This window comes from Anoplophora glabripennis, unplaced genomic scaffold, assembly GCF_000390285.2.
Source record: "Anoplophora glabripennis isolate ALB-LARVAE unplaced genomic scaffold, Agla_2.0 scaffold1761, whole genome shotgun sequence".
NCBI classification, from domain to species: Eukaryota; Metazoa; Arthropoda; class Insecta; order Coleoptera; family Cerambycidae; genus Anoplophora; species Anoplophora glabripennis.
Window position 1 is genome coordinate 116 of NW_019417834.1, and position 21,088 is coordinate 21,203.

At 31.4% G+C, this 21,088-nt stretch overlaps 1 protein-coding gene and 1 long non-coding RNA gene across 3 annotated transcripts in view; one reads left to right on the forward strand and one right to left on the reverse strand.

Moving 5' to 3' along the window:
- Positions 1-258: 258 nt before the first annotated feature.
- On the reverse strand, positions 259-1,075 carry LOC111692500. Its single transcript, XR_002763248.1, has 2 exons — positions 898-1,075; positions 259-776 (listed from the first exon to the last, which is right to left on the reverse strand). It is a non-coding gene; the product is annotated as an uncharacterized LOC111692500 (long non-coding RNA).
- Positions 1,076-2,236: 1,161 nt separating this feature from the next.
- The window catches only part of LOC108916316 (RNA polymerase II-associated protein 1), a 23,501-nt gene continuing 4,649 nt past the window's right edge, over positions 2,237-21,088 (forward strand). Inside the window, exons 1-13 of one of the 2 annotated variants that reach the window (XM_018722529.1) lie at positions 2,237-2,488; positions 2,546-2,742; positions 4,119-4,681; positions 4,738-4,869; positions 6,924-7,295; positions 7,390-7,556; positions 7,812-7,917; positions 10,316-10,456; positions 10,511-10,736; positions 12,713-12,852; positions 12,908-13,085; positions 14,591-14,983; positions 15,868-16,237. In XM_018722529.1, coding sequence (XP_018578045.1) covers positions 2,365-2,488; positions 2,546-2,742; positions 4,119-4,681; positions 4,738-4,869; positions 6,924-7,295; positions 7,390-7,556; positions 7,812-7,917; positions 10,316-10,456; positions 10,511-10,736; positions 12,713-12,852; positions 12,908-13,085; positions 14,591-14,983; positions 15,868-16,237 — 3,109 coding nt within the window. In that variant the 5' untranslated portion in view covers positions 2,237-2,364. The remainder of the gene's footprint in view (positions 2,489-2,545; positions 2,743-4,118; positions 4,682-4,737; positions 4,870-6,923; positions 7,296-7,389; positions 7,557-7,811; positions 7,918-10,315; positions 10,457-10,510; positions 10,737-12,712; positions 12,853-12,907; positions 13,086-14,590; positions 14,984-15,867; positions 16,238-21,088) is intronic. The other variant, XM_018722530.1, reaches the window with a different exon arrangement.

Consider the following 21,088-nt stretch of genomic DNA (forward strand, 5'->3'; position numbering starts at 1 on the left):
CTACGTCAAATTGTGAAATCGCCACAGAACACCATGAAATTGCACGGAAACAAAAGTAATTTTAGCAAACAGAAATCAGTTTTGATAGCAATTGAGACAGGGTACGTTCAGAATCCGGTCCCGGTCAATCATTCTCGATCTCTCTGTACTATAGCTATAGCAATGTCATTGCCTACTATTAATTCTATTATTTCATAGTAGTTCTCGATTACTGGAAGAACATTTATTAAAATAAATAATTTAAATAAAACTACAAGAAAAGGAGCAAAAATATATTTAATTAAAATCTGCTGGAATATAAACAATGCAAAGAAAACAAAACATATTTGTACTAAAAGTAACGGAAAAATGAATTTACATTGAACAACATTTAATCGTATGGGAAAATAAGCATGTTTTAAATGTACGCAACAAAAATAAGCTGAATTTTGAGCTCACAACATTGACAGCTCGTCTCTTATGGAACAGGGACAACATGTGATTGAAGATGTTTTATAGCAACATCTATAAAATTTCCTTCACTGGCAATTTCTCGAAGAGGGAACCTTTGAGACGGCACAACCATTTCATCAACACTGTGCTAAAACGTATTACCTTCCAAATGTTGTATTAATAGGCACAGTTCCATGTGTGAGACATCGTTTTCCAGTTACTGTTACCTTAATATCTGTAGCACGGAAATGCTTCGACAGACATAATTATCCTTTGAAAAATCATATTCAGATATGGCGAAATTTTCTAGCCACACTGCTCGTATCGCAGGATCTTATGGTATTCTACAAATAAACACAGAGCTAGTGTCAGTATCAAAATACAAACATAATAAATTAACAAATAAAATACTTAGGACACCTTACACCCTTGTAAGAACGCCCATGGAAACAATGTCAAACTTACTTGTGAAAAGAAGTAGCACATATTTGGCTCTTTTCCTGTAATTGTCGGCATATTATACGCCGCTTTGGCATTTTTATTGAAATTAGATAAAAAAACAGTTTAAAAAGACACAAAACACTGAACTCGGCTAATATCTATTTCACAACAATAGACTGTAATAATGGCGTCCCCTTTAGAACCGTTTNTTTTCAGTTTCGGGCACTGAAACTGTAAGTTCTTCAGATGGGTCTAGTTGTGAAAGGCCTGAAGGTCCCGCAATGCAAGTTACAATATCTGCATCAACGGTTGTTTGTAAACTTGCCTTTTCAGTAGCACCTGATGTACTTGGTTCGCTAAAAATATTTGAATATGTATTTATTTAAATTCGGAAAATTTAATTTAAAAAATAGTTTATGTAAACCAAGTGCCTATTCTATACAAGTACCAACCTTAATAATTCATGTATGGTGTGTTTCTGTTGTTTCTTTTCAGGTGTTAGATGATGAGGTTGAAATAGTTTTTCCAAATTATGTTCATAAATCTCTGGGCCATTTTCTTTGAGACCGTCTCGGAAATGGCAACTACAAACACGAGCTCCAGGTCCTGGTGTATTGTCTCGCCTGAAATACATAAATTTATTCGGTAATTGATACAATATAACTTAATTTGATAATTGGATTAAATTGCTAAAATTACTTTATAATCATAATTATATTATGCCAAAATTACCTTAAAAGTTTTATCCATTTTTTATATATTTTGGGATCCTTAGGAAACTTAAAGAATTTACAGGTCTCCCTAGAACTGTAATGTTTACAGCCAGGTGCCCAACACATACCCATCTTGACAAAATATCTGAAAAGTAAATATGTATTTTATATATATATTATAAATATATATACATTGTTACACAGTTAATGTAACATTTTGATCAGGTACATTTTTAATTGTATACAAGACAATGACTACAACATTGACAACAAATAATGGTGAGAGTTAAAATTAGTGGTTTTAACAAAAGTACTTTTTTGGCTACTACAGCAGCTTACTTGATAAAATGAATGCTTTTAATTGATAAGAATTTGGAATGTCTAAACTAACCTCAAAACTTCCTTTGCGTGTTTAATCCATATTAATGCATAATTAATTACCAATATTGTACTTATATAATATAATAATGCCAAATGTATATGGTACGTACCTTTTATCACCACAATTTATCGAATAAAAAGAATTATACACTTAATCACATACGACACTATACATCCACAATGACAACAAATATTTGTTTGGATCCCGTCCTATGACCTGGCTTAACAAAGATGGCGCTGTGACGTCATCACTAATGAACCTAATTGTATTATGTTTTGATTTGGTTGTTTTATAGTCCAAACATTATAAAAATAAATTCTATCATTACTATATATGTGTTGTTCTAGAATTATGATTATATATCAATAATTTTTTAAATGTTTTGTTAATAATAAAATGTATTCAAGACCTAAACCAGGTGAAACTGAGGAAGACTTGTTGCGTTTACAAGAAGAATATGAAAAAGCTAAGGCAGAGAATAAAATAAGTCCAGCCGCTACATTTGTTAGTTTGCAAAAGAGTAAGAGTAGAAATTTTTAAACTGTTCTCAATAATACATCAGGAAATATCTTTACAGATGAAACTAGTCAGGAACAAACAAGTGAAATTAAATCAGATAAGGTTGACATAGGGGATCAACTAGCTAATACGTTTGAGGCTATTCCACATGATATTAATCTTAAAAACATAACAGAGAAGAAACCTGAAATAAGAAATGTATCGGTGTTTAAATTTAGTAAGGGGAACGGTTTCCCACAAGCAAAAAGGAGAGATGTGAGTATTAACTCTAATTTTTTATAATTATTTAGAGCCCAATCAGTTCCATTACGTAACGTGTTTGGTAAATGATATTTTGATGAAATCACAGTAATCCATTACTAATAAGTATACCTATATGGAACATACAGCCCTAGCCAAAACTAGAAATGGAAAATTTGTATACTTATACACTAGTGCGTACAGTCTAGAGAAATGAGACAAAAAGAAGAATAATTGCATACATTTGTTCAACCAACTCAGAAACTTATACCTTGTAGTGTAATAATAAAGTATATATCAAATTTTGGACAGTAGATGCTGCCTTTTCCTGAAACATCCTCATATTTCTCAATTTTGGGCATTGCTAGATCTAATAAACAAAATGGATTTTTGTGAATATGCAAAGAACTGAAAATTAATGCCTTATAGCCAAGACTGTTATATTCATTCAGTAATGTTCAGTATTTTATTAGTTGTTAATTGTTTATCAAAATATTATGTATATTATGGAATATTTATCCCAAATGGTATCATGAAAGAAAATTAATATACAGGGCCTTCATAAATTTATTTACAAGCCGAGCTTATGCAACCAACATTGCAGGGTTGGTATTGATAAAAAATCCTTAAATATTGGCATCACCAATATTAATTATTCGTTTACAATGAATAATGACAAACTGTTACGTCTACACTCGAGATAATGCTAGCGCTAATTGTTGAATAGAATCTCTTGAAAAATTACACCAATCACAGCCAGAGAAACAGAATGTTTGATTGTAATGGAATTTTTATTTTATTGTTTTAATAATTTTTAAATTTACCGAAATTTAATTGCCAACATGAAGGAAATAAAATTACCGTTCAAAACAAAATTACTGGTCACGTGGTTTATAATTATTTATGAAGGCTCTGCATACCTTTAGTTGTTGCCTTTTATCCGTGATTAGCTGCTGACTTTTATTTGTGAGCTTGAGGAGCATAAGACTTTTGATTGGAAATAGTCCATCCAAATTTGTAAAAGAAAAGTTTCTACCAACAAATAAATCTTTTTTTTTTGACAATTGAAGTCACTCATAATTTTCATCATTTGTTTATTTTTTCTTCAAATTTTACATAAACGTAGCAAACATTGTTTTAAAACTTTAAAATTCCCATTTTTTTATTTAATTTTGAAATAGGAACCAGCCGTAACAGTTTCTTGCAATGTCACTGTTATACTCCGTATTTTTTCACATTATAAATACATCAAGATATGAGTTTACTAAATGTAATGTCATTGTAGTGAAAGATTTTTTTTTGTTTTATTTTAATGTATCTCGCTCTAGTGAAATAACATTGCAGCTTTAATAATTTTATCAATGTTTGTCTATTGTCCATAATTTTTGTAGCTTACAGTAGCTCATGGAAAAGGTAGCATTTTCTCACAGCAGACTAAAAAAATAAAAAGAGAAGAATCACCTATGGAAACCGATAGTATATTAATATCTGAAAGTACAATATCTATAAAAGAAAAAAGCTTCACCGATCCATCTTCAAGTAAAAGTAATATAATAGTTAAAGGCGAAAGTTTGCCATCTCAGAGCTATATTTTAACGGGATCAGATAGAAAACAGATTCACGAAGAAAATTTAGAAGTGATAAAATCTATGCCAGAGGCAGAAATCCTCGAAGAAAGAGAAAAACTTATTGCCACCCTGGATCCAGCCATTATAGCATTTCTGAAATCCAGAAGAAAACAAGAAATATTTGAAAATCGAAATCCTACTATAAAGGAACAAAATATGGCTGCCCAAAATGTTAATATAGAAGAAATCGAAACTCCTGCAGAGTTATTAACGCAACCCAGTGCTGAGAAATGGTTGAACTTTAACACTATCGAAACAAATAAGTTAGCTTGGATGAAGAATGTAGATATACCCAATATTGATAAATCTAAACAATTTGAAGCAAGGTATTTTCTGATACTATTAAACAAATATGTATACCAATCACCGTCTTTAATTCTAGGTTTGACTTTGAGGGGTGGTTGTTGCCATATTCAGAACCTGAAATTAATGAAAAAAATAGAATTCTTTATCATCATGGAGAAGAACCAGGTAGACCAGGCTACACATTACAAGAACTGTTTCAATTATCTAGGTAAGTTCATTTTAGATTCTTATATGTATATTAAACGCTATGGGTAACTATCACTTCCACACTCGGTTTTTCATAAAGATTAATAGGTAATAGATATCTTGAAGTTGATTTTTTTGCGTCTCCTAATATAAATTACCTTTTCAAAAAGAGAGAATTTTTTTCTGTAGGAGAGAGATACCCAAAGCATATCTGATATCTGATGTTTAAACAGAGATGGAGACAAACATTAGTGGGAATGTCAAATTGAATTTTGTCCTTCAGTGTGTTTTCCAGGCCATTCCCAACATGATTAGTTGTCATTGGACATCTGCTCAGATTTTTCAGAAACAACATTAAACTAAATTTTATTTTAAACATTTTTGTTTGGTGGAATAATACAGGGTATTGAAAAAAAATTTTCTCTTTCAAATATTTTGAAAAAGAAATAATCCCAAATTTGGTACGAATACTACACTACATACCCCTCATAACCTGAAGCCTTCAATGATTAAGAGTGTAATCCAGGTGCAGAGATATGGGGAATCCGGACCCCTTTTTTCTAATATTTCTACGTCACTGACTTTAGAAAAATGTAGGTGAATGTCTAAATTGCCTGTTCCCTTTAGAGCAAAAAGTGTAACTTCACATTTTTCGGGCGAGCCTTCTTTCTCTAGTTCCGCTAAAAGATCCCTGTACTGTATAATAAAAACATATTTTTTTTTCAGAATCAAGTGACCTACTGTCCAGCAAGGTTGGCATGATATATATCCGATATATATCATTAATATCTATCACGATATTTATTCCTTGATATATATCATGATATTTATAACAATAATTTAAATAATGATTCCTACTGGTTTAAAGTTGCTAAAACTGTGAACAGATGGCAGAAAAACTGTATGCAAATCGTTGACGAATGTGTTTATTTATGTGATTCCCCGAATTTTTCAACAAAGTAAAATTGAATGAATATTTTTATTTCATTATTTCTCCAGTTGTTATGTCAATTCGAGCAGCTGCTGTGTGTTTGTATTTGTTTTAATATTCATGAAATTTATGTTGACTTGCTGTAAATTGGTTAGTTTTCGTAGTACTTTCGTATTTATTTTTTTGTTCTTGCTTTTGATATTTGGAATAAAAATATTTACCTAAATAGTTTCTTAATCTTATTTCGCTACTATAATATTATACATCAACTAATTAATTAAAAAAAATAAATATCAAGACTTGAGGTATATCGGATATATATCAAGATATATATCCGATATTTGATATTTATATAAATATCATGATATTTGCCAACTTTGCTGGCAAGTCATCTTTTCGTTAGTAAGTTAGTGTTCTCATCGGTTTTCATTATTAATTCAAATTGTTTAATAAGTTTGACAGAATGGTAAATTATTCGTGTCATGAATAGACAGATATAGTTTTTATGTACGGTCACGCCAGTGGTAATGTTTGTAAAGCTGCTAGGCTTTGTCAACAAGTTTACCCATATCGACAACAACAACAGCCAAGTCATAACCTATTTACTTCACTCTTTCACCGTCTGGCAGAGACAGGCACAGCGACCACTCTATTACCAGGAAAAGGAAGACCATGAAGAGCTCATACAGTTGAGATTGAAGAATTTATTTTGGAAGCTGTTGGTGAAAATCCAAATGTCAGTACTGGTGGTGTAGAAATATTTAAAAAAAAAGTGGTCCGGCTTCCCCATATCTCCACACCTCTCTTAATCATTGAAGGCTTCAGGTTATGAGGGGTATGGAGTGTAGTATTTGTACCAAATTTCCCTCCTACCGTTTTCAAAATATTTGAAAAAAAAAATAATTTTGTTCAACTTTTCAATACTCTGTATCTCACCAAGGGAGCACTTTAGGCAACATTTTTATATGAAGTACTCCTACTAATTGTAAGTATTCTATCTGCTGGCGAAGTTTGTAACCTTATTTCTGTTACACCCTGTATGTAATCAATGAATGATATACACAAAAAAATGCAACTAGAATTTTTTAATTTATGTTCCAATTACTATATATTTATAGACATTATTTTTATTGGTTTATTTATAGGTCCAGTGTTATACAACAAAAAATTATTGCATTGAACTGCATTGCAAACATTTTATCGCTAAATTCAACTGGAGTATATGATGACATAATAGATATACCTTTGGAACAAATATTTTTTGTGATCCGTTTCTGTCTTGATGATAATACACCAGTAGTTCTCAATGCTAGCATCAAAGCAATGAGAAATTTAATCTTCTCTGAAGTAGATGAGACATGCTTAGATGGTTTGATATCATTCGGTCTAGGACATATAGAACCTGTCTTGGCTGTCGATAATGAAAAAGAAGATGACAATACAGTCAATGATCAACAATTAGTCGAAAAGAACATTATTAAATGTTTGACTCGAACAGAGATTTTAACTAGAATCAGGTAATAAATGTGCTCTACTTAATTAAAAATTAAAAGTCATACTTTCCAAAGTATTTTTTGTACTTGTGTGATCTATGAGATATTTTTGTTTCAGATATATAATTAATACAATTAAACCATCTCTTGAAACGATAGTTTACTGTATGGATATATTAATAAGATTGGCAAGAGATTCAGATTTTATTCTGTCAAATATATTTAGCTGTGATGGTTTAATTGAGGCTATTATAACAAATTTTGTTCCAAAAGAGATTAGCCGAAGTATGTATATTATATATCACAATTAACAAATAAATAATTAATGTAAAAGTAATTAATTTGCAAAAGAATTGGGGCATAGCAGTTAAAACAAAAAAAGTGTAACAGTTTTTTGCTGAAATGCTTCCAAAGTACATTTTTGTCGATGGAAAAGCAGCTTTTATACATAATAAAAATAAACTCGTGCCATAAAAAATAATATTAAAAACAAATTAAAAACAGATATAATTAAAAAAAATTGTTTTCTTTCGTGTTCAGGTGCAAATGCTTCTTCGCCTTATGGTCTCCCTTTATTACAAAGTATTAAACTGTTAAGGGTTCTATCAGCAAGGAGTAAATTTATAGCCACAAAACTAATTACCAAGTAAGTTTTTAATAACAGGCTGACAAAATTTGGCCGACCCTCTAATCCAGAAACCAGAATGTACTTTTCTGAAACATTTTGGTGCGCTGAATTTTAATGCAAGGTACAAATTTCTCAATTGGCTCTGATTTTTGAGATATCCTAACCTGAAACTGCCAAAATCACGATTTTATTACATATTTGAGGTTATGTTACATGGAAAGGTAAATTTGTTTGCTAAAACCATTAATGGGGTCATAAAGTACTTACTCTTTAAAACGCATTTGGATTTATCCCGATATCATGTTTCGTCTTTGAGAAATCGCATGTTGATATTTAGTAGTTTGACTTATTTCTCGATTTTTGAATATACTGACAACACAGCACCACAAACCTAAATTCATCGGCACTCGGAAGTAGGGATCTTACATGTTTTTGGGGGCGCTGATCATGAATCTGAACTGCAAAATACTATATCACGTCAAATTTTGCAACAAACTTAAAAACATCTAAAAATTCGACATGGCCGATATTTTATGCAATATATCAATCTGGAAATACATTTACACGCAAAGGAGGCTCAATCCAGAACTCATAAACCCTAAGCCCAAAGCCCCTATGACCTTTTCATGTAACCTAACCTCAAAAATATAAAACAATCGCGAATTTGGCACTTTTACGTTAGGATATCTTGAAAACCAGAGCCAATTGAAACTTTTGGAACTCGGATTTGAATTCAGTGCACCACAATCCTTTGGGAAAGTATAATCGTGTTGTTGGGTTAAAATCTTGTCGGCCTGTGTAATGCTTTAATTTATCAATATCCTGTACCAGTCTAAGATCCGAACTAGAAAAGACCTTCACCCATCTGTTTAATGGATAAAAAGTATTTTATATCAAATTTAATATATTAGAAAATATATCTCGAGTGGGTTGGCTAAAAAATTCCTGGCCAGAGTATGATTAATTAAAAATTGAAAAATGACTTTATTAAATATTGCACTCATGAGTTTAACGAATAAATTTAATACCAACTGAAAGTATGAAGCCTATAAATTATACAAACGTTGGGTTGTCTATTTTTTTCTTGGCGTAACTACTGGGTTGCCAGGTATAAACAAGTAAATCGATACTAGTTATTTTCACCTATTTGTTTAATAAATAAATCTTATATCAAAATAAGCATTATTTAATTGTGAATACGATGATATAGGGTTTTCTGTAAAAAATCTGGCCTGAATGACGGTTGTCGAGTTTTGAAAGGTGAAAATTTTATGCGAGTGGAAACCAGACTTTGCAAATATTGCTACATGGGTGGCTTATTTGCTAACTAAAAATTCTTTAAAAAAATTATAAAAAAATAAAGAATGGAAAATTAAAAAAACCATAGGTGTAAAAAAAATAAGAATATCACATTTTTCAATGTTATATTCTTTCATTATAAATTAAATATAGAAGAAATATTTACTATTATATAATAATTTTGAAGAATCATATATTTTATACTTACTGTATTCTCCGTACTAAAATTTCTAAATTCTTCATAGTATTTATTTCCCAAAGCAGTCACCTTTTTATAATATGTGGTATGGTAACCAACAAAATCAAGTGATGCTTTACCAGCTCAACTTCGTTGTATTTAAAATTTTTTTTTTATGAAACGCTAATTTCAATGAGCAATTTTTAAAAGTTTCATCGTTAAAATCAATCAAAGAATAAACAACGATACGTAGCAACACGTGTTCTCAATATTTTAGGTTATTAACCACTCCAAAATAATGCTCAGTATTTACTAATGTATCGCTATCCTTCTCTGTTGCATGAACAAATGGCATATGACTCTCTTTCATCTGGCTGTCACGTCGCGCGCAGCTGCAATGTTGCGTCATCTTCTATTGCACGAGATATTTAGCTCGGACCTCTTTGTCACAAGTTTCCACTTGCATAAAATTTTCACCTTTCAAAACTCGACAACCGTCATTCAGGCCATATTTTTTACAGACAACCCTATATCATCGTGTTCGCAATTAAATAGCGCTTATTTTGATATAAGAGAAAATAACTAGTATCAATTTACCTGTTTATACCTGCCAACCTAGTAGTTACGCCCGGACAAAAATAGACAACCCAACGTTTGTATATTCTATAGGTTTCATACTTTCGGTTGGTATTAAATTTATTCGTTAAACTCATGAGTGCAATATTTAATAAAAAGTTATTTTTCAATTTTTAATTAATCATACTCTGGCCAGGAATTTTTTAGCCAACCCACTCGAGATATATTTTTTTAATATATTGAATTTATTTCTAGTGCGGATCCTCTACTATACGAAATATGAAAAGAAAATATAATTTTAATACCAAATGTTATAATGCAACTTGTAGCACTTTTTTTAATTATATTTATATTTTCTTTCAGGTATAAAATTTTAGATTCCATTGCATTATATTTGACAAATGATACATTCTCATTGAACATTAATGGTTTAAGGCTGCAGACAGAATGCATGCATTTTTGGAGTCTTCTTATACATTATGGATTAGCTTTGGATAGTTTTAAGTACTTAGAAATTATCCATGTTTTTTTCCAAACCTCACCAATATTTTTTTATAGCGCACTTCAGCCAGTATTATTAAATATGTTAGATTATCACTTCAAGAACACAAATTTAGACATGACCACCACTTATGCTAGACAAGGACACGTCTCTGGATTGCTAATACTTCTAGCAGAAACTGTAGAAAGAAATTACAATTCAATTATTCCTTTTCTGCCTCTATTATTAGATAAATGTCTTATGAAATGGATACTGCAGTTTGAGATCTTGAAAGAATTTGTAGTAAGTATTTTTCTATCACGCGCGCTCGCTATGGGACCTATAGCGTAGGGGGTTATGTGCACGGAAAGTGCCAGATAGTACAACGGCGTGATGTTATTTTCATATAGCACAACGCTCCTGACGAATATATTCGCATGCAGTAAACTTTCGCGCACGGCGCGGTAGCTACTTTCAGACGTATTACGCAGCGAAAGGGTTAAACTACAGAGTATGCTGTTGATCATCTTTAAATTTTAGAGCTTAGTTGCTAAGTTGTAATATTGTCACAAAACATTTGAAGACTGCAGGTCAAAAATGCTGAAAGTCAATTTTTACGGTATAATAAGGATATTAGTACCAAAAAAATGCATGTAAAAAGTAGAAAAATCATAGCGGTCTAAGGATAGGTACTTTTATCGTTTTCACTGATAAATAATTATCCGTTGACAAAAATTTTGATTTAAACTTTAAATTGTATGATTTCTATTTTAAACTTTAAAATAAATTTTCTAGCAAATGAAATAAAAATGACGTTCATCGTTTTTGCCATGTGGTTTTCATTTAAAAAGTTCTACCTAGTATAGTCTTTCCGAAGTCAGTTGAACATGCAAAAAAGTACGTTGTAATAAAATTTAATGAGTTTCATAGGCATCCCTAAAAAAGTTTTCTACTAAAGGTAAAAAATTATAATAATTTGTATATAATGTGTAGAAAATTTCTATTATATGTTCATTTAGCCAACAACATATTTTAATTATTTATATCCTCAAACAATTTTATTATATTGATGGTAAATTTTGTTTTGTTTTGTTTCAAAAGGTCTCCAAAATGCCATGTTGTGATAATATGTATTAGTAAACAAAATATCCCTCTTATTTCTCCCTTTCGTAATTGTAACATGAATGATTGATGATGATGAAGATGCCTATAATAAATAAAAATTACCTGAATCACACCAAATTCCGCATTGCTGCACTGCACTGCTGGTCTATTTATCAACCACTTGTCAACTGCTGAGATTTATTGCCCAGTAGCCCAATGCAACTGTCTTTGTTTTCCTGTTTTTCAAATATTTCAATGCCGAGTTGCTGCGTCAGCGACCAAACCTGGTACATACTGTCAATCTGTTGGTTCTTTAATTGATATTGGAAAAACTATACATGTCAGGAGTTACTACCAAATATATAGTTCATTTCTCTCGTTTTCAACAGTAAGGACTAAACTGTCATTTTCCGTGCATAAATTATTATTATGTGATAGATGTTCAAATCTTTGTATTCTAAACATTGTTAAGTGTTTTCATTTTTATACTATTATGTAGTATTAATATTGTTGTGTGATGACATATAGGGTGTTTCTTAATGATATGCGAATATTTTATCAATATTTTATCTGAATATCAAGCGGTTTCAAAAATATTAATAAATTTCCTTCTTTTTTCTAAAATTTTAACACACTGTATTTTCGCAACGGAACATTTTTGGACCATAATAACTATTATTAATTTTCCATGTAGAATCATACCTTTCAATATTCGTATATCATTAAGGAACATCTTGTATATTCTGTAATATTGTTTACATTTACAGTAGTAAACTGAATCTTGTTTTGTTACGAGTCGTGTTTCCCTGAACTATAATTATAAATGTTATACAGGGTCGGAAAATCCCCATGGTTCATCGGCCGTTACGTGAGAGCAATAAAGAAAGTCATAGAAATCCGTGCGATAGAGATATTGCCCATTTTGCCCTTCCACAAATAAGATCCACTTCTTATTTGTGGAAGGGCGAAATGGGCGGTGACTATTAGACGCCTTCATTATAGCCATCTTTCTCTATCGCACGGATTTCTATGACTTACTTTATCGCTCTCACGTAACGGCCGATGAACCATGGGGACTTTCCGACCCTGTAGAGTGAAACTTTCAGTGATTGTTATTTCCAAAATAATTGTATTTATTGAAATCGTGTGTGCAAGTTTATGCTTATTATTTGCAGTGTGGTAAGCTTCAAATAATATCAGCCTTTTTATATTGCCTCACATGTATTAGACGGTATCAACAAAATAATAAAATTGATGAAGCAGTCTTAAGATTACTGAATGCAGATGGATTCGACTTAGTTACAAGAAATATAAAGTAAGTTCAATTTAAGATAATACCAATAAGATATATAAGTTGATAATATTTTTAGAAGTGGGTCCATGTTACTAAACAATTATGAAACACATAAGTCAAGTAGTAATATGAAGTCTCTGGAAGCCGCAGCTTGGCATACGATGGACCACGTTATACCCACAATGCAAACAAACAGCTGCTTCCCATTTTTATATTCTGTTTCATACTATGTGAATGTTTCGGATCAAATTAAGGTAAAATTTAATTACTATTGATCTAATAACTTTTCAACTTTTCCTTATCAACATTTATTATAATTTTTGTTTAAAAATATTTAGCAGTAACTGTACAACAGAAATTTGAAATGTATTTGAAAGTTCTTCAAACAGTATGACCCTCTAACAACATCCACACAACCAGATGTTGATAGAGGTAGTATGAATAGATATAAAAAATGTTTTATCAATTACACAACTACAATATTTGACTTATACGATACCAGGTGTGCAGTTGTCCAAAGAGAAAACATATAGAGCCGGGTACTCATCTGCGCTCCGTATCTGTATTTGTATCATGTATTGCTACAATACAGTATTGGCTCGTACTGCGATCATCTGTTTCCGCAGTGTTCGAAGAACATTCGTCGTAAAAACATGTCGTCTCCAGACAAATCTATTATGATAGCAAGTGCTTCTTATATACTTATACATAATATAGTAGAAGATTATAAACGTCCACGAAGATTTTGGATTTTGGACGTGAAGCGCAAGATGTACACACTATAAATTTATGTTCCAATACATGATACAAATACAGATATGGAGCGCAGATGAGTACCCGGCTTAAGATATTTCTTTAACCAAATATAAGGTAGGTCCATAAATGAATTATTTTTGTTTTTTTGTTCTGATTTGTTTTACATATTTCCTGGTGGTTAGATTTGTACCAGTGTCCTATTTTCTGGCTGGATAAGACCCCAAGCTTGAAATATATTTTCTATCACGCGCGCTCGCTATGGGACCTATAGTGTAGGGGGTTAGGTGCACGGAAAGTGCTAGATAGTACAATAGTACTATCTAGCACTTTCTGTGCACCTAACCCCCTATGCTATAGATCCCATAACGACTCGCACTTGTGATAGAAAATAGTATGTGCAACTCGTTCGGAAAAGTTGCCATAGCGCCACTTGGGCGCTTTCCGCACTCGCTTCACTCGTGCGTCAACTGCGTCCGCGTGGCGCTATTGGCAACTTTTCCCCACTCGTTACACAATGTACTAATGTATTACAGTTTTACATAAATCTGACTGACAAATCACATAAATGTGAGTATGCTTTAAGTTACAGATACAAATAATTGACAAGTTAAAAATGCTAGGGTAAAACAAAAAAGTTATTGTCTTTTGCCAAATGAAAAGTCAATTTCATTACAATAAAAGAAATCCAAGCAGGTGCAGGTGTTCTTCCAAACAAGGTATCACACCTTATATTATTTTAGACAATAATTCATGTATTACGTTGATTTTCAAGAAAAAATTGCATCTACCAAATATGAATGGATTAACTTGAGACATGTAAAATAAACGTCAATAGTTATTAAAATAATACATTATCGCCTTATATATCAAAAATATGTTTGTGGACCTACATTGCATTAACTTTTTTTCTTATTTTTGGCCAGCGAGTGGCCTGTAAAGTTTTTTCGGAATATTGCAACACTGTATGTTATAAAATTTGTTCATTTATTAACATTATTTTAAGGTGAAACTGGCATTTCTTCAGCACAAAAACATACAAAAATATTTGAAATCTGTACAGAAACTTGAGAAGTATTACCTAACAAATAATTGGTTTGCAAGGCCAGAAAGTTTCATCCTAATGAATATTTTGAAAACATCAGTTACAATTAAAAAGGAACTAGATACTTCAATCTTCTATGAGTTATCTGTAAAATGTTTATGTGTATTTAATTTTGAACAGAAGAGTGATATAGAATACATCCTAAGAAGTATAATATTTTGTTCGAAATTTTACCCAAGTGATGTTCTTCTACAAAATTTAAACATCGATCAACAAGACGAAGGTTTAGAAGTATCTTTATATAATATGGATCAAATTTTAGAAGTTTATATCCAAGTCTTAGGTTTGAAAAATGTAAGTTCTTCTATTGTATTATGTAGTTATATACATATAGTGTGCCACTTAATATTCTCTGTGGCGTTGTTAATTAACGTGTTCATTGCTCATGACAACAGAAAGTCAGCTGAAAGACTGGTGTATTATTATTAAGACAAAAAGCTGAGCGTCTAGTTGTCCTTTTACCATTATAGAAGCACATCGGAAGAGTTTGTAATTAATCGAAAATGAGTGGTTTGATTGTTTAACTTCTGTTGATTTTGCAGTGACCCTTGTAATCAAATAAGTCAAGAATTTGTAATGTAAAAAGGTTAATTGACAATGATTTGCAAGTCGAATTTTATGGGCTTAAAATTAAGTAACAAATACGCAGAACAAAAACTTAAATTTGTGTATTTGTAGAGGTCGAGCGTCATATTGTTTATAACAAAAGAAAAAATAATAATTGCTCGTTTTTCAGTTTTTCGCTTATATCTCCGAAAATAAGCCTGTAATTGTTATGCGGTATACTCAGTAAGATATTATTTAATGAAAATAAGACACAATTACTTACCAGCTGTAAGTAAAATTATATGTTCTCATGTTTCATTTCATACCAGTGAAGGGATGTTGTAACGGAATTTGTTTGTGTTATGAAATTACCTAAAATTTTGGTACACTATTTAACAAGGCCATCTGCAAGTATGAAAATAGAAAAATTACTTTTATGCCAAATGGAACCTTTTACGGCCTTCTGCTGATGTAAAGTGCATCTTTTAGATTCTAAGAAAACACCATTGGGAACATTAAGTGGCACACCTTATATATTTTCACTTACTGGTATTTTTTTATTCATGTTAAGCAAATTCACATTTACAATACATTTGTTATCAAAAACCTTCAATGATGTATGCATTTTTTAGGATGTACCAGATTTTTCCACAATGAGCTGCATTAACACAAGCCTAGGAAATGTTATTCCTATCGACTGGATATATACCCCAATATTAGTTCTTTATTCCAACCAGCTGCAGAACAAATCAAATATAAATGAAGAACAACAAATTTTTACAATAAGAAACTGTTTGAGATGGATCTTAATATATGAAACTTATTTTCCTTTGCTGGCTTCGTCAATTAACCCCACAGACAAATTCTGCAGATTGGCTTGTGTTTTCCTAGGAAGTGATAATTTATTTTTAACCAAAGATATTCACAATCTTCTTGAATTATGTTTCAAAAATCTCATTGGGAAGTCCGAGAAAGAACTTAATTTCCAGAAAGACATCCAAGGTACAAAAATAGTTAAAATTAATTTCATTATCTCTCCTCCATAGTTTTCACCAGTCTTTTTTGGTAGATTGCAAGTAGTTGGGTTAATTAAATGATAATTGCTTAATTTACTATTTTACTTCAAGTCCTGATTAAAACTGGGCATGAGTTAATGCCATTTAAAGAATAATCATTACTTCTATAACTTTGAGCTACATTTATTAGAACATTAAGGCCCGGTACTTTGAGTCGTGATTAATCTACCCATTAGTTAATGCCGATTAAATAGTAACCATCTAATAAATATCTATTTCTGTACTTTGAGCTACATTTATTGGAATATTAAGTTTAATGTGCCCTTCAGCCGAACTAGAAAAATTTGCAAAGGTAGGCTTATTACTAAAACTATAAGAGAGATGGATAGATTTGTTTAGTTATGTAATAAAATGTGCCCTTTAAAGAATAATCATTACTTCTGTAACTTTGAGCTACATTTATTAGAACATTAAGGCCTGGTACTTTGAGTCGTTATTAATCTGCCCATTAGTTAATGCCGATTAAATAGTACCTAACCATCTAATAAATATCTATTTCTGTACTTTGAGCTACATTTATTTGAACATTAAGTTTAATGTGTCCTTAAGCCAAACTAGAAAAATTTGCAAAGGTAGGCTCATAACTAAAACTATAAGAGAGATGGATAGATTTGTTTAGTTATGTAATAAAATGTGATAAAAACTAAGAAATAAAATTTTAATATTTTTTCTATTGGTTGTACTAATGTGGTGATGGAACTGTAATCAGAGATTTCTAACCTCAATTTTCAGTATACATTGTGGTTGTTTTGGCCTTTTTGACTCTTTCTGGACATAATTTCATATAATTGCCTACTAATCCTTCAAAATCAAAACTATATGGCCGAAGCTAAAAGTATCATTTTACATAAATATCATTGTCATTATTGAATTTCTAAAATAAAAACTAATAACTATATCTCGCGGTCGAAATTATAGAGCAGAGGTCGGCAAGTAATTTTAGGTGGGGTCCGGATACTTTTGAAAATTTTTAACGAAGTCCACAAAAAAAACACATTCCTTACTAATTTTTTATTTTAATTTGCATTCACAAATTTAATCTACCTACTAACCATTAAGAACTCAAATCAATCACGCAATTGTAGTAAAAATAATAGGGGTGACAACACTCAAACGTATTATTATCAATAGAAAACTATTTAAATAATTTAATTGAGTAATTTATACTTTCAAACAATTTTCGGGAGTCCATTATTTTACCTTCCGCGGTCCGGATCTGGACCGCGGTCCGCCAGTTGCCGACCCTTGTTATAGAGAGTGACTCAGTTATAATATAAAAACACTATTACCATAACGCGTATAAAATATAAAATGATTTTTATAACGGTTCAATATTATTTGTCTTTGTGCCGCTCTCTACGCACATCGATAGAATCTATAGTAGGATCATATTCGATGCAAAGTAATAAATCATTGCCTGTCAAGGGATCCAGTGCCACACGCTTTTAAGGGTTTTCGATATTGAATAATTTCTTTATACATTATGAAGGGACGAAGGGATCAGTTCACGTCTGGCACCCTTGTTCCTACAAAAATTCGTTTATTCTCATAAACTATGTATTTTAAATATAATTTATTATAAATCCAATTTGTTTTTTTAAATTCCACATATGTACTACATTTTACCTCTGTACGTGCCACTGTTGTTTACTTGTTTTTTGGAGGCGCTCTTTGATATACGACTAAGCTCGCCAGGTTAGTATTTGACGTATAACCGACCAGTTCGTACACTCGATGCACCTGGGCGACTACAGCTACTACCAGAACACAGTGCGTATGCAGCGGTATTTCAGATTTTACATTCAATTTTATTTTAAATTTGAAATGATTCATCTTACGCCTCCTAAAAATGATGACACGATTTTCCTTTGATAAAAGACTGACAACTTTTTGCTATACTTTGCATCGAATACGATCCTACTATATAATCGTCTATAGACTGAATTACAGTGAACATCGATTTATATTCTATCTCTGTTTTTTGCACTTGGTAGGGAATAGGGAAATGTTTTTTTTGGGTGTAAACGGACTTGATTTACCTGTCCTTAGAAACGCTATAGCATAAGTGTAGGCGAGGGGTCTAATTCTGTGGCTATAATAAATTTATAAATTAAAAAAACACAACCGGAACGTTTTAAGACGTTGTAATAATTAAAATGGATCAAAGTGCCGGTTGTAGCAAACCGTCAAAAATATTAGATGTTATGTTTTATTATCTTTTTTCCATATTTTCTATATCTTGTTGCCTTTCACTCAGACACGCCAATGAATTTTCGTTCCCTGCATGCTTCATCCCCCTTACTAGTCCAAAAGCTAGCAATGAATCACTCTCTATAATTTCGACCGCGGAGTATAGTTAAATTATAGAAAACGTAAACTTCTCATTGGTACAATTTTGTTCTCTATTGACTTTTTACTTCTAGAATAGGATATATGGTTACAAGTACTGCTGTCAGTGGGGATCTACTTTTGAGGTTTTTTTTTTTAACCATGCTGAAAGGGAATAAAAACAATTCTGCAACGTCAAAATTTATTTTTTTTATATAAATTTGCAAAATAAAAAATTCTTATCTCATATTGTTAGCATCAAATTCACCATCATATCGGGACTATAGTTCAAATATTTTTTCTGTTATTCCTATCCTTTTAGGTTTCTAAACATCTCTCGTTTGAGCACCCCAAATTAAAAATTGTATTAAATATATTTTATATTTACCGTTCGTCACTAGGTTGACTGTTGAACTTCTTGAATAATTCTATTAACAGTAGTGGTCCTTAGTCAAAGTCTGTCAAAAAAACTTAATTGTACAATTTATTTAAATTATCTGGTCGATCTTGATCTGTATACACACGCTGATCATTAAAAAATTGAATTAATTCTTCCATTTGAAAATAGTGTACAATTTCGGAGAATTATACGAAATTAGATTGTCTGTTTCTGCGCTGTCAAATTCAAATTTGAAGTAACGAATGCCATTTGGTTGAATTCGACTGTTGATTAACTTAGCTATGGTTTTAGGTACGATTTGGTAGGTCTNTCGGAGAATTATACGAAATTAGATTGTCTGTTTCTGCGCTGTCAAATTCAAATTTGAAGTAACGAATGCCATTTGGTTGAATTCGACTGTTGATTAACTTAGCTATGGTTTTAGGTACGATTTGGTAGGTCTGTTAATTTAACATAGAGGTCGGCCATATTTAATAAGGTGTTAGTTGCTAACCAAGAAACAAAGTACAAAATCCATCAATTAAATATTAATGGTCTCATATTTTTATTTAATGAAAGTAAATACTCATGAATAAAACTGTAAAAGATAGGGATAGATTTGTTTACTCATGTATGTAATAAAATGAGATGGAACTCAAGAAATAAAATTTTAATCTTTTTTCTGTTGGTTACACTGATATTTTAATGGAGCTCTAGCAAGAGATTTTTAAGCTCAATCTTCAATGTGCGTTGAGATCTTTTGATGTTGTGACAGTTTTGAATATAATCTCTTAACTTCTTATTGTAAAATTCTATTAACAGTCTGAAATCTGTTAAAAAAAAAACTCCTGATCATTAATAAAATGAATTAATTCTTTGTCGTCATCTTCAAAAATGTCCCCAAAATCAAGATCCATTTCAAAATAGCACAAAGTTTCGTAGAATTGTGCAAAATTAGATTATCTGTTTCTCTGCTGTGAAATTCAATTAATTTTGAATTAATGAAATAACGAATGCTATTATGTCGTATTTGACTGTTGATTAACTGAACGATCAGCTTTAGCAGGGACTTGGTAGCTCTGTTAGTTTAACATGGAGATCGGCCATATTTAACTAGATTTTGGTTGCTAACCCAGAGGAAAGTGCAAAATCTATGAATTAAATTTTAATGGGCTCATATTTTTATTTCAATCAAGACTCAAAATACAGGGTCCGAGTCAAGTTTACCATTGTATGTTATTATGTTCATACAGAGCCTTCATACAAGATTACATACCACGTGATCAGTTTTGCTTGGAACAGTTTCTTTGTTCATAATTTTTGTAAATGACTAAGAATATAATTTTGAATAAAAGTAATCAATTTACAGTCAATTATGCAGACAATACAAATTTGTTAATAAAGAGATCAAATTGTATGGATATACTTGAAATGGGTAATGTATTGATGAATACGATGAAGCAATGGTTTTCTGAGAACAAACTAGTTTTGAATGAGTATAAAACAAATTGTACCTCATTTAGAGTTAATAACTCACTAGAGAGCCCGAGTACCCAAAATTTGAGAGCACCTACGAAGATGGTTTTCAGCTTAAAAATTTCGTCTTTCCAAGTACTTTAAAATGCTAATGTGCAGAATTGAAAAATCCAAGATGGCGGACATAATATGGCGCCTATACTCCGCGGTCGAAATTATAGAGAGTGTCTCATCGCTAGCTTTTGGACTAGTAAGGGGGATGAACCGTACCGGGAACGAAAATCCATTGGCGTGTCTGCGTAAAAGGCAACAAGATATAGAATATATTGAAAAAAGATAATAAAACATAACATCTAATATTTTTTACGGTTTGCTATAATCGGCATTTTGATCCATTTTAATTAATACAGCATTTTAAAACGTCCCAGTTGTGTTTTTTAATTTATAAATTTATTATAGCCATGGAATTAGACCCCTCGTCTACGCTTATGCTATGACGTTTCTCAGGACGGGTTAAATCAAGTCCGTTTACACCCACTAAAAAAGCATTTCCCTATTCCCTACCAAGTGCAAAAGACAGAGATAGAATATAGA